Genomic DNA, 14,689 nt, shown 5'->3' on the forward strand with positions numbered 1-14,689 from the left:
ATGAAGGTCCAAGCCCGGCGACGGCTGTTGGAAAGGTGGATGGTATACCTGGACAACAGTATCCCAGAGACCAATTCCGGGCAGCGAGTCGTCGGGGCCGTGCGGCCACACTTGGAAGAGTGGGTCAACAGGCCGCACGGCGAGGTGCTATTGCACCTTACACAGGTACTAACAGGCCACGGATGCTTCGGGGCCTACCTGTGTAAGATTGGGCAGGAGGTAACGACGCATTGCCACCACTGCGAGGAGGAAACAGACACGGCGCAGCATACCTTAGCCTATTGCCCAGCATGGGCTGAGGAGCGCCGTGAGCTGTCGGAGGCGATAGGAGAAGACCTCTCGCTCTCGACCGTAATACCCAAAATGATCGAGAGCGAGGAGTCCTGGAAGGCAGTCTCCTCCTTCTGCGACAGAGTCATGAGGCAGAAGGAGGCTGAGAGAGAGCGAGAGCGCGCGAGGAACGATAGCGATGACGGCGGGGGAGCGCCCCCCAACAGAAGAAGGAGAAGGCGCCCCCGCCGACAAAATCCGCTACATCCCCCGAGACCGGGGGACGGAGGACAAGGAGGGAATTAATTCCCCCAATGCCTCCCGGGCGGACGGAGCACGAAAGAGGCCTCGACATAACGGAGGATTCACCCCTCGTACTTGGCGGAGGACTCCGCCACTAGGAGCCCTCCAGCATAACCAAATGCGAGGAAGAAGCCAGCATCGGGGCGGGAAAACCCCGAGCTGACTTTTCCCCGGGGGTAACAAATACCCCCCGGGAAGGCGCGGTGGGGAGGACGCGACCCCTTCTCACCGCGGAAACAAGGAAGACCAACCCCTCGCCACCCAAGCGAGGGGAAGGGGTGGCCACAAGCTACAACGCGGCCACCCCTCGGGCTGATAGGCGGGGGCTTCCCGGAAGTAGTGCAACTGCCAGTTACCCGGGAAGTCCCAAACAACGCCAGAGCAGGTCGTCGTGTGGGTTTTAGTGGGTAGGACTCGCACCGCCATGGGCGATGCGTTATCAATCCCTAGGATTGGAAACGCATCGCTGTCGGCGGTGGCGAGGAGAGTCCCACATAACCTCCGTCTCCAAACCCGAGGAGCGGAGATATGCGTAAAGCATTCCCCACACGATAAAATAAAAAAAAAAAAGGGTTACGGCAAGGTTTGGAAGAGTGTCTCCTCCTTCTGTTCCACAGTCATGAAACAGAAGGAGGAGGCAGAAAGGGAGCGCGAACGCGCTCCCAGGAGCAGCGAAGAGAGCGGAGACGACGGGGGGGGGTGCTGCCGGCAAGACGCCGGAGGAGGCGTCCCCGACGGCAGGATCCGCGACACCCGCCAAGGCCAGGAGGAACAAGGAGACCAAGAGGGAACGGTAGAGGCAACAGCCAAAACTAGATCCTCTCGGTATTTATAGGCCTCGCGGGAAGGAGCATGGGGACGGTCGCGCGGAAACCTAGCCGCGCGACCGTCCTAAGCTACAATTAAGGCGCTTTACCCCTGTTTGCGGCGATGGGATCCACCACTAGAATCCCCTCAGTCAAACCGCACATGGAGAGGAGGACCGGATCTCAGGCGGGAAACCTGGGACCCAGTCCTGCCCCTCGGGGGGGATACAAAAAAAATTCCCCCGGGAGGGCGCGGTGTGGAGGAGTGACCCCTCTGCACCGCAACAGAAGGGAAGACAAGCCCCTCGCCTAGTCACACAGGCGAGGGGTAGGGAGTCGCTGCAAACACACGCGGCGGCTCTCACGGGCAGTAAGGCAGGGGCTTCCCGGAAGTAGTGCAATTGCCAGTTTCCCGGGGAGTCCCAACAACGCCCGAGAAGATCACCGTGTAGGTTTTAGTGGGTAGGCTTCCCATCTCCATGGGGTTTGCACTATCAATCCGCAAGGATTGGAAGTGTTAAGCTTTCGGATGTGGCGAGGAGAGTCCCACGTAACCCTCGTTCCCTTTCCCGAGGGACGAGGGTATGCGTAACGCATTTCCTGCACGTTAAAAAAAAAAAAAAAAGGGTTACGGCAAGGTTAAACGTTACCAACTGTACAATGTAAAAAATCAGTATCTTGACATTGGTTATGTTAACTCATAACAAAATATGAATTCGAGAGCGATAATGTTAATTTCATAGTATTAAAGTAATATGCAGAAATTATTTCTCATTTTACAAGAGCGGCGACAAAAATACTACTGGTGGCAACATTACAACTAACTCGACTCTTGTCGTTTCCACCGAACCTCATTTGGACTCTACCTTAAAATTTTATTGGGTAGGGTTCAACTTCAAGTTTGATGTTTCCACCGTAAGAACGCTCACCCCAACTCAACTTTGACTCGACTCTGACCCGATTCGAACCTTCGGTGGAAACATACAATCAGTGATGGGTAAGATGCATTTAAAATGTATCGATACAGATACAGATACATATGAAAAAATGTATTTAGATACAGACACAAATTAAAATATATATAGATACAGATACTCAGATATCTTAAAAATATCTCAGATACATATCAGATACTTTTAAATTATTATATTTTATCATAATATTGATAATATGCATAAAATATACTGAATAAATCTTTTATTTATTAATATGTTTTGTATACATTACGCTTTATTCGTTAATCTTAACACTTCAAAAATGCCTCAAAAAGATATCGTTACTCAAACTATTTTGCCATGATACTAAAATTTGACCAATGCTAAATAATTAATCGCTTAACCGGTGTTGATAACGATATAATTGTGTTGAACTTTAAAAACAAATATTTCATATGTGGAACACGTGCTATAATATATTGATGTAATATATAGCACGTATTCTTCATATGAAACATTTGTTTTTAGTTTAAAGTTCAATATCTTTTGTTTGTCTGATAAATAAGAGAGAAACTCCATGTCGAGCACTGTCAGCTGTTTCTTACGTGGTCTTGATGTTTTAAAAATTTAAAGAATTGATCAATTCAAAAAAATATATGAAAATATATCTGAAAATATATCTGAGAAAACCAATTCAGATACTATATTTTGTATCTAGATACAGATACTATATTTTGTATCTAGATACAGATACTTTAATTTGAATATATCTCAGATACAGGCTCAGATACACAAAATGTATCTAGATACATGTAGATACAGTATCTATATACATTTTGTGTATCTGAGCCTGTATCTGAGATATATTCAAATTAAAGTATCTAGATACTGTATCTATAGATACATGTATCTAGATACTACCCAACACTGTCCGCTGAAATGTATTTTCTTATGTCCCATGGAGCGGAAAACACGGAAGCGCAATTGATGCTGGCCAATCACAAGATTCTTTCTCATAGATCCTTTTGTTGTCTCTATCGGAACAGTGTATATTATTGGCTCGCGCAGATTACGCTTCCGCGTTTTCCGCTGGGACATAGGAAAATACATTTCAGCGGAACGCAATTGAGGGAATGTCTGTGATTGGACAAACTTCGTTCCACTAATTCCGCATTGCGCATGTTTCGCACCATATGGAACCGCGCCTTAAGAGTTTGACATTACCCGGATCCTCCCACGGTCTTATATACAGATTTTGAAACGAAGGTCCTGAAAAATGGTTCGCTTGTCTACCTCAAATTATTTCGACGTGCTCACAGGGTGGCGCAGCGATCGAGGGAAGCAGTATGCGCACGCATATTGTAGCTTCCTTTGACTATAGAAATATGGACTGCCAGTAGCTAATTTCAGTTTGTAGCCAAGATGTGTAGCGCCACCATCGACCAATTGAGTAATGCGGGAACTAAAAGGACACTGTAGACTTATGATTGTTCAAGCGTCTGCCATAAAGCTCACTTATAAAAATACAAATTTGGGTATAAAGAACTAGTAAGGGGTAATAAGGGCTAATAAAAGTTCTTTATAACTGAATTATTTGTACCTGCATATATATGTATATGTATAGGGGTGTTAGAAAAGTCTGGAAACGGTCAAATATCTCGAAAACGAAACGTTTCTGAGAAAAATGTTTCCAACCAAAGTTGTAGGGTTTTAAAAGTTCTATTCAATGATCATATCCGTTTGACCTTGAGTGGAGGGGTCAAGGCGAGGTCAAGGCCAACATGATTTTTTTAAATGGAACACCCCATTTTTTATCACACATTTTAAGTTAAAGATGACAGCGAGACGTTTACAAAACACTACTTGTTGACCTATTTTTGTTGAGAATTGTCTGAGTTATGAGCTTTAGAATTTACGGTGCCGCCAGCATTAGTATTATCCAGGATGTACCGCGTGGAGGTTGCATGGTCGGACTTTACACCCCTGTGTGTGTGTGTGTGTATGTGTCAGCAGAGATAAGGACCCCGCGGTTCGTCACTCCCGCAGTATTTAATGACTCCAAACCCTCTCTGCTGTGTGTGTGTGTGTGTGTGTGTGTGCGCACGCGCGCGCGCGCGTGCGTGTATGTAGACGGGTTTTTACTGAATTAAGTGTTCAAATTGTCTTCCGTCTGCTGCTTGACAATGACCTAATCGTAGATAAAATTCATTTAAAACGTTTCTTCTCATTTCTGGTGAGATAAGATTTACTTGGTGCAGTATGCGTTCCCTAAGGTCTGCCAAGTTAGCAGGTTTCGTTGCGTACACATTGTTTTTAACATACCCCCATAAAAAGTAATCCAATGGAGAAAGATCTGGTGATCTAGAGAGCCACTCTATTTCTCCACGTCTTCCTATCCATCGGTTTGGGAAAGTATTAGTTAAAAATTGACGCACTACTACTGCATAGTGGCGGTGCACCATCTTGTTGAAACCAAATATTTTGTATATTTCCGTCAAACAAATTGTCAATAGCAGGAACTATTTGATTTCGCAATAAATCTAGATAAATGTTCGCATTTAAATTTCGATAAAGAAGGGCCCGATAATACCACGTTCGCAAAAACCCGCCCACACGTTCAGTTTTTGGGGATACTGTGTGTGGAGATCACGCATCCAGTGAGGGTTCTCGTCACTCCAATAACGGCAATTCTGACGATTTACCGTTCCATTTAATTCAAAAGAAGCTTCATCTGAAAAATGATATTATCAAGAAAAGTGTTATCATTATCGCATCGACGCATCATTTCATCGCAAAACTCATTTCTTCTATCGAAATCACATTCCGTTAGCTCCTGAGTAAATTTTATTTTAAAAGGATGCCATTTTTCTTTCATTATAATTTTATGAATGGAAAATGTACTAACTTCAGTCGCCTGTGCTACCTTCCTTATCGAGGAATGAGGATTTTCTACAAATGATTGCATCACATCCAAACTTTTATCGAAATGTGTCGCTGATTTTGATCTACCACTCCGCGGGCGGTCCTTGACAGATCCCGTTTCTTCGAATCGTCTGACAGTTTTTTGAACTGTAGACTTTGAAATTGGTTTACGATCTGCATAAGTATCATTAAACAAAGTCGCTACTTGTTCGAAGGACCTAACGCGGTCACCATATCCTCGCATCATCAATATTGTAATTCTTTCCCTTTCAGTCAATACCATTTTGGCGACTACCGAAGGTAATTTCTTACTTTGCAAAATATTATTTTTTTATATTATTATTTGTAAATTGTCATTAGACTTACAAATCATTTGTAGGAGCTCATCCTTATTCTTCGATTCATTAAATACTGCGGGAGTGACGAACCGCGGGGTCCTTATCTCTGCTGACACACACACACACACACACACACATACACACAGCAGAGAGGATTTGGAGTCATTAAATACTGCGGGAGTGACGAACCGCGGGGTCCTTATCTCTGCTGACACACACACACACACACACACACACACACAGGGGTGTAAAGTCCGACCATGCAACCTCCACGTGGTACATCCTGGATAATACTAATGCTGGCGGCACCGTAAATTCTAAAGCTCATAACTCAGACAATTCTCAACAAAAATAGGTCAACAAGTAGTGTTTTGTAAACGTCTCGCTGTCATCTTTAACTTAAAATGTGTGATAAAAAATGTGGTGTTCCATTTTAAAAAATTATGTTGGCCTTGACCTCGCCTTGACCCCTCCACTCAAGGTCAAACGGATATGATCATTGAATAGAACTTTTAAAACCCTACAACTTTGGTTCGAAACATTTTTCTCAGAAACGTTTCGTTTTCGAGATATTTGACCGTTTCCAGACTTTTCTAACACCCGGTATATATACTTCAGTTATTTTTAAAAATTAAATTATTTTATTATGGCAAACAATTACATTGAGACAACGCAATTCATTTCTCAGGCATAATTTAACAAAAACGATTGTTTTTAGTGGTCAGTAAATGTATCTGCATATAATTATATATAAGTTCTTTATGTTTTATAAATTTATATTATTACTTACTATTTATTATTATGTTCAAATTTTAAATGTGTATGTATGCGATCTCGAAATCGCGCGTGCAGTAATAGTGAGCGGAGAAATGGTGAAGCGGAGCGTGTTCGAGCAATCCTCTAAAATTTTATCACAAAACCACTTTTATATTTACAAAAAAAGGTACAAGTTCTACAGTAGTTTATTAGTGCGCGAACGGTGGCCTTTCGAACGGCGAACAGAACCTTACGCGGTATCCGACGGAAGTGTTAGAGATACTTTTTGTGCGAGCTGCTGATCGATATGTGTGCGACGATCGGCAACCGCGCTGAGTATAATACTCGGCCTCGAGTCCAGATGTTTGTCCTGACGACCTTCCAGAATGTTCCGCGGGATTAGATCACCGTTTAATACGGTGAGATTATATAGCGGTGAGCATTCGGATAGTCGGAGGGCAAGATTGTTTTTGTGTATATATTTTGTTTGTTCGCGGGTGGTTGATCCTGTGCGTTCGAACGGCATCGGTCGGTCGAACCTATCGCTGCGAGAGCGCGGCTCTCGCCGTGCCGCGCTATTGAGAGGGCGCGGGCGAGCGTGATTGGCTCGGGGGCCGAGAGAGGCGAGTTTCTCGCGCGTTGCGCGAGATTGATTGTAAAGGCGCTTTTTTACGAGCATTAATAAAGTGCATAACGCCGCCACTTCTCAATCATGCATTTTTCTCACTTATACATTCTCTCCCGCATGCATTTAAAATTACACATACACACACACACACCTCATTTGCAACAGTATGCAAATAATTATACAAGTTATTTATGTTTTTATGAATATAATTTATATTACTATTATATACTTATTATTATTATATGTATATTTATTTTTTTTATGTTAAAATTTTATATTTAAATACATTTTTTTATACATTTGTACGCGCGCGCTTATAGTGCTCTAGTAATCTAGTATATTAAAAAGTATAATTTTTTTACATTATTTTGTAACTAAAAACTAGAAAATATAATTGTGCATTTCAAAAAATGCAGTTTATTTATTCAAATTTCCCGGTCTTTGGTCGATAGGGCGGGGCTTAAATCTCAAAGATGTTGGATTCATGACGATGCACAGAAATCATATAGGGAAAGTGGGGGACTAGCAGTCCATATTTCTATAGTCAAAGGTATCTTCAAACTAATTGCTCAAATATATATTAAAATATTGCAAATAATACTCGAGTCGAGAAAGAAAAATAGCAAATAAAACAAATATGACAATAATACATTAGATAAATAACTGAATTAACCTTCGTAAATTCTATATATAAAATTGAACTAAACACAGTTTGTTAATCCAATTTGTTCTTATAAGGCCCGATTGCATCAATGTTATTTTAACTTTAAGCGAGACTTAAATATGTCTTTTTTTATTTAGATAGAAGGATAAAGATAGATGCATATTTAAGTATCACTGAAATTCAAAATAAGATAATTAAATTATTGGGAAAGAAAAGAATAAAAATTAAAAGAAGAGTAAATAGAGTCTGTTTAAAATAGTAATTTATTTTAATTTTTAGTCCAATTAGACATTTTTTTGCGGCATTGTTTTTCGGCATTTTAAGATTTTCTTGATAGGCATTTTGCCTCATTCTTAAACGTATGAGTAGTATGTGGGCCACTATAGTGAGTCAAAACAAACCCCCACCACTCGGCCACTGGCGTCAGAGGGGCGTGGCTAGACAGGGCTTGTCGATCCGTGATTGGTCGATCCGCTAATAGGGGTCATTAGGCCCAGGGCTCTGATAGGCCTAACTATAGTGGCCCAGCACTGTGATTGGTTGGTTTTTGGGAAGAGAGTGGGAGAATAGGCAGGGTTTTTAAAAAAACCCAACAAAATGGCGATAAAATATCGTGGTGTAGCGTAGCAGGCGTGGGGATTATGGCACCCCACCCCGTCTATGATAGGCTCTAACTATAGTGGCCCAGCACTCTGATTGGTTGATTTTTTTTTTTTGGAAGGGTAGGGGGTGAGCAGACAGCGTTTCTGAAAAAAGCCGAGAAAATGTCGATAAAAAAACACGGTATAACAAAGCCGTCATAGAGCGGTTGGTCCTCGGTGATCGTGTATAGCGCTGAAAAAAGATAAATAAAAAACGCACTAATTTCGGCTGACCGTCGTTACTCGGCGTCGCATTGACGGGTAGCGTCGGCATCGTCGCTAAGAAAGAAAACAAAAAGATATACAAAAAGTACATGCGGCTAGCCTCCGCTTTCAATTTAGGCTAATTATCGTCACCTAGGGTAACAAAAAGAGGCCTAATAGAAAACACGTGCATTCGAGTTCGCATTCTAGTGACGCTACGTAAAGGTTTTATTGCTGAAAAAAATAAAAAAAGTACAAGTGCCCGCTTACAATTTCGGCTAATCGCTTCAGCGTCACGTTGTCGGATATTATCGACACCTCTGGTAACAAAAGGAGGTCTAATAGAAAACACGCGCATTCGAGTTCGCATTCTAGTAAACGATACGTAGGAACAGATAGGAAGGGTAGCATTCGCTGACAATGGGCGGGTAATAAAACTAAATATGTTCGGGCATCGGAGACTGAGACGCAATATTTAGACAAATGTCGTTGCCGAGACCGTAAATTATGCTATAGTTTTTAAAAAGATCGAGTTTCTATTTTGCTATGAGGTAAAGGGTAGAAGATGTGGAAAAAATATAAAAGAATTCAAGTAAAAAAGTTTCACACACATTTATTATAAATTTTTCATATATATTGATATTACAAATACATAAAGTTAAAAGCGATACATAAAGTATGTTATTAAAATTACTGAATTAAATATGATATCGGTTAGCAACTACGTTAACACGTTTCTTATTTCAACGAAGAAAGATTTTGCGAAATAAATGTACGATTAATCGATCGTTGTGTTCACAATTTTCGGTAAATAGAGTAAGAAATTGATTAAGATCGTAACCAACAGACATGTAATATAGAAATACACAGCTATATTGTCCGCAAGTTTGTGAGAAAAATCCTTGTAGTTGTCGGGTATTCCATCGATGGATGATTGAGTTTCGTCGAAGACGAAGGAGAAATCCGGGCTCCAGAGGCGGTATTCCGTAGCTGTCGAAGTAGGTGCCTGTTCCGTGTTCATCGAGGAAAAAGCCGACCCAATGTTCTCCAGGTCGTTTATGATCGTCTGTATTAGCGACGATAGCCGTCGACCTCGTCCACACCCTCGGAACTCTGTCGGCGGGATAGACACCCACATGCTTGGCATCGATATGGCGCAATGTTCGTAGAATTTCGCAAGAGTTCATTTTTTCGACACAAAGACGAACGCGTCGATCCTGGTATTATTTGAATAACTTCGGTTTTTATTTCTCCCGCAAATCTTTCTTCTTTTTCTTCTTCTTTTTTAATTGACTGCTCGACGCTTGACAAATTTTTTGTCTCTATTATATTATCCGTTTGAGTTTGAATATTACGAATTAGAACGGGATTGACATTTATGTTGCTAGCAGCGTAATCCTTGTCGCAGTCAGTTTTCACGCTTTCGTAGCCATCATCATCGTCGTCGTCGTCGTCGTCACTCAATTGATAATTTTCGGGAGAACTACAAGTAGTGGGCTGACCAACGCTGAGAGTATCGCTGCTGCCGGTATTATTTTGATCGAGTAGCCAGCGTTTCAATTTGTAAGCGTTATGTAAGGCGCAATGAAATATCTGTCGAAATCCGTGATGAGCGCAATATTGTCCACACTCTTCCTCCAACAATAGATTTTTGAATGCTGGAGAGATACCTTCCAAATTATATATCTCTCTGGAAAGTAGATTTCGCAAGTAATGTGCTTTTTCACTGCCTCTAACGTAAATGTGACGCGTGTGCCTTATAATTTCACGTAAATGCCGCGTAAAATATTTTGGATTAGCCTCGTCATCGAACCATTCGATCCCATGATAATTTCGTGAGAGCCAGCAGTTTTGTCGTCTTACTTTTTCGGGTAATTCAGCGAACGGATAGGGGGGTATCATAATCCAATGGTCGACGATCGGTGCGTCAATCGCGACAACCGCGACTTCCTTAGGAAGAAACTTCTCGCTCGCATCGCGGAAGTCTTGAATGTCAATGACTATATCCATATTGCGAAGAAAAACTTATACGCTTTCGTTAGCGAGGTTTAAGTTTTTCACGAACCGTCGACGAACGCGTCTCGAAGGAAACTGATATTTCTTTTTGTTACATTATAAGTTTTTCTTCTCGTGAAACGCGTCGGCGAGTGGAAGTGGAAGAGAGCGGGGATAAGAAAAATACAAAAAATTTTTAATCGTACGTTGCGACGAGAGACATGTAAATGCCGCGATAAAAAATTTAACCGGAAAAATCGACGATGACTTGACGAGACGAGTCTATTTCTATTACATTATCAAATTCGCCGTAAACAATACAGTTAATTGTCTCGGTGAGCGCTTTTTCGAATCGTACTTCTAATCGTAAACTGCCGTGTCTCACAAGATTCCAATGCCCGGCGCAATTAGCGGACAAATCGGGTGTGAGATCAAAAGCGAAAAGCGTGTATCCCTTGGAATAATCGTCTCTACTTATGGAATTTCCCTCGTTTAAGAAATGGATGCCCGTTCCCGAGAAGAGCGTTTAATAAGCATCGACATAAAGCGGTTCTTCCGGCGAGAAAACCGGTTGTAATGGCCTACTAGGAATTTGCGTGCCGTCGACGTACAGAGAGAAGAAATTTATGCCGTAATTTTTAAAATTAAACGGATTTAATTTTCTATCTCCGTTAAATGCCTTATTATTAACAAATCCGACTATTATTCGTTTCGATAGTTGTCCGAGTATTACGTTATCTAATGATTCGCCCACAACACCGCTGTGAATCGTGAATGTTTTAACCTCGACTCTCGTAAGCGGATATTTAGCTGTAACTTTACTTAGCATTCGAGCATGCGCGAGTAACACTCCGGCGCTTATTTTCGCCCTTCTCACTAGCAAGCTGGCATCGAGAATATGTATTTTTGACACGCTGTTGCTTTCCATGAGGCAAAATGAATCTTTCGAGCGGACGAGTCTCAGTCGTACTTCCACTCCGTTAATTAAGAATTTGTCTTGATTGAAAACGTCGCAATGGAGATGTCCTATAAGATCTATCGCTCGCCCGTTGCGAATGTAATGGGCGCGTCTCGCGAGAGCGGTATTGCCTTTCGATTTCAGCGTTTCGTCCATGCGACCCGGTGTATCCGCGTCCCATAGACATGACGTTAGATGGGAAGTTTTTGCGGGTGAAGAATAATTTAACAATGCCTCGATGTACGCGCGGTACGCGTAAGCGTTGTTTGGAGGCGACACGAGCTTTTGGTTGAAATACACATCGACCTGATTGAAGATGGAATGAAGAAAATGATTTACGGGACCTACGGCGGTATCTGCTGTTGTGCCGCTTGTTCCTGGAGCTCGAACCGCTGATTCGTCGCTTGATTTCGCGCGTACGCGAAGACTCAGCAGAGTATGCGTGAGATCTAGATATTCTTCTCCGTGACCGGGGACGACGAATTCTATCGGTGAATCGTCCGTGAGAGAAGTCACGGGCTTGTAATGAATCCATTGTGAACTCTCGATACTAGTTTGTGTGGGCGGCAGGGAAAAGAGATCAAGTTCGGTCTTTAAACACTCGCTCGAATGTGTGTGAAGAAAAGACATACTTATTCTCCGACAATTGTTTCGTCGTCGCTGTCCTCGTCGCTGTCCTCGTCGCGGTTAAATGCGTGTAAATTAAAATAGATTAAGAAAATATATCGGATACGGTACGTTTCTTGCCGATTTTACGTCGTTTCGTGGACGTCTTAAGTCTTTTTACCGTCGTACGGGCTTTCTTCCTCTTATTCTTCGATGATTTTGTATTCGTCTTCTTTTTCGTCTTGCTTTTCGATAAACTTTTCTTACTCGAGCGGCGGCGTTTAACGATGCGCGTGTCAAGCCCAACAAAGGGAAAATGAGCTACGTGCATTTTCGCATCCGATTTATATCCCGAACCTTTCATGAGGCTAGTTATTTTTTCTTTAGCTTGTCTTTTAAGATTGTTACGCGATTCTTTAAAGCGATGTTTAGCCGCTACCTTAAACGGAGTGTTGTTTTCTACATCATCGATTATATTAACGCCCGCGCGTAAAGCTTCTTTACCCACAGCCCGCGCAGCAGTACCTAAAAAAGGCAGCACGCGCCTGAATAGTCCTCCGAGAAAACTCCCGATACCGTGCCCTCGTTGATAGGGCGATCCGACGAAAACTCGTGGAATTCCACCACCGCGAGCTCCTCCGTTCTGTAATTCGTCGTAATACGTCGAGTAATAATCCATCAACAGAGAACGAATGAACAAATTTTTTTTTCTTTTCTTTTCTTTTTCTCGTTTTCTCTGTAATAGACACCGAGTATTCTTACGATATCTATTCGATACGTCTAAAGTGCAATGTCACCGTCAGCGTCCCGAATTCGAATGGTATACTTTGACCCAGCTGATCTCTTATATCTATTTCGATCGTGCGGAAACACGTTTGACGCAGCGTGATGTATTGAGCGGGCGAGAAATGTCTTATCTGAGTTGACGCGAACGCGTAATCATTTCGCGAGTCAAGCGCGACTATTCGAAGAAGGGGAGATTGTACATCGCCGGTAATGTAAGGTTCGCAAATGTCACAATAGACAAAGAGTTTGTCGGGAATACCTCGCAACAAACTACCCGGCTCGTCGGCTATTATCATACGAAAGTGCGTGAGTTCGTAAAATAGCAGAGAATGCATCTCTTCATCATAGACCCACGAAGGTAAAACGTCGGGTATAACGGAACTACTTTCGATTTTAACTAGCTTTTCGTTGTTATTGTACATTTCGATGCCGATTTCATTATAAAACCACGCGGGTAACGGAGATGGTACAGTGGGTTCGCTATCTAGCTGAACAAGATCTCTTCGCTTGATGTGTATATCAAAGCCGAGTATGCGGCGGAGTTTGTCGGAAAAATTTACATAATGCGTCATACTACATTTATTTTCTTCGCAGGCAAGTTTCATGAAAACTTTACCACCCATGAAGACGTTGAAATGCCAAACGATATGCGAATCGACAGATTTAGCGGCGTAATTCACACTCTCGATAATATCGCGCATACTTAAGTAAATACCCGCGGGTACCTGAGATTTCATAGCCTTAACTGTCTTATCGCGCTCGTTAATATCGATGAATCTGATTAAACTTTCATTATTTCGTATATGTAAAAAATTACACGGAAACTGAATCTCCGTGAGCGCTACTTCCCAATGTCCGTGTAATTCTATACGCTGGAGTAATTCAGTGGTGAAACATGTGGTTGTATTTTCCGGAAAGTAACGCATGCTACTGTTGCTCGAGAGAATCATGTAAAATTCTTCTTCCCTCATTTTAACTCAAAGATCTTAAACTAGAAGCGGGTATCCAAGAGTCGAATTTGGAGGGATATCTTTGCCAACTAACTAGTAATTGTTTATTGTTGCCACGTCCCCTGCTTTTTACTACCCGCTCGACGATAAATTCTTCCCCTTGCAAATCTTTATTGACCGGAGTTAATTCTTGTTCGTAAAAAATTCCGTCTATATCCTCACCCGCTAAATCGCTTAATTCATATACGCGAGGTTTTCTCCATTCGAGAACGCGGCAAATTCGAAATATTTCTTCGCTCCACTTTGCCTCGTATCCTTTCTCAAAGACTACTTTTGCCCTACTGACACGCACGTGATCGCCCTCGTTATATTTAGGCTTTTGTTTATCGCCACGATTCTTTTTCTTCTCGTTGTCTTTCTTCCATCGACGATTCATATTTTCACGCGCGATGCGTGCATTTTCCCACGTAACGGCTGCGGACTGCATTTTAATAGAGGTATGACGAGTATGGTTTTAAGCGCGAACGATATCCTGTAAAACATCGATGTAGCGTCGCGTATTTTTATGTGTAAAATAACGCCACATCCGTTCCTTGAGCGTCCTATTAATTCGCTCCACTACAGCTGCTTTAACATCGGGATTACGGGCTACGCGAAAACGAATGTCTTTTTCTTTTAAGAATTTCTGTACAGGCTGCGCTATAAATTCTTTACCTTTATCCGTCTGCAGATAAACAGGTTGGCGATCTTTGTTTTTCAAAAGTACACGCTGAAAGGCTTTTGTCACGCAGGTAGCTGTTTTGTCGCATAAAGGTTCTACCCAAACGAATTTACTAAGGACATCTATAATTATCAATAAATAAGAATATCCGTCATTATAGCTCTTAAGATTACGAAGATCGATCAAATCTGCTTCCCATAAATCGT

At 42.2% G+C, this 14,689-nt stretch overlaps 1 protein-coding gene across 1 annotated transcript; it reads right to left on the reverse strand.

The window, feature by feature from the left end:
* Window positions 1-10,988: 10,988 nt before the first annotated feature.
* LOC145936558 (uncharacterized protein F54H12.2-like) lies at window positions 10,989-12,050 on the reverse strand. The gene has a single exon (XM_083038798.1). The coding sequence runs from the start codon at window positions 12,048-12,050 to the stop codon at window positions 10,989-10,991; it is 1,062 nt and encodes a 353-aa protein (XP_082894924.1).
* Between the last annotated feature and the right edge of the window lie 2,639 nt (window positions 12,051-14,689).

The sequence above is a fragment of the Prenolepis imparis genome, unplaced genomic scaffold (assembly GCF_030444845.1).
Source record: "Prenolepis imparis isolate NDT839.2.m4 unplaced genomic scaffold, iyPreImpa1.0 SCAF_5, whole genome shotgun sequence".
Taxonomy (NCBI): domain Eukaryota; kingdom Metazoa; phylum Arthropoda; class Insecta; order Hymenoptera; family Formicidae; genus Prenolepis; species Prenolepis imparis.

Coding starts and splice junctions, on each gene's coding strand:
- LOC145936558 (XM_083038798.1), bottom strand. CDS start 12,050: ATGTCTTTTCTTCACACACATTCGAGCGAGTGTTTAAAGACCGAACTT.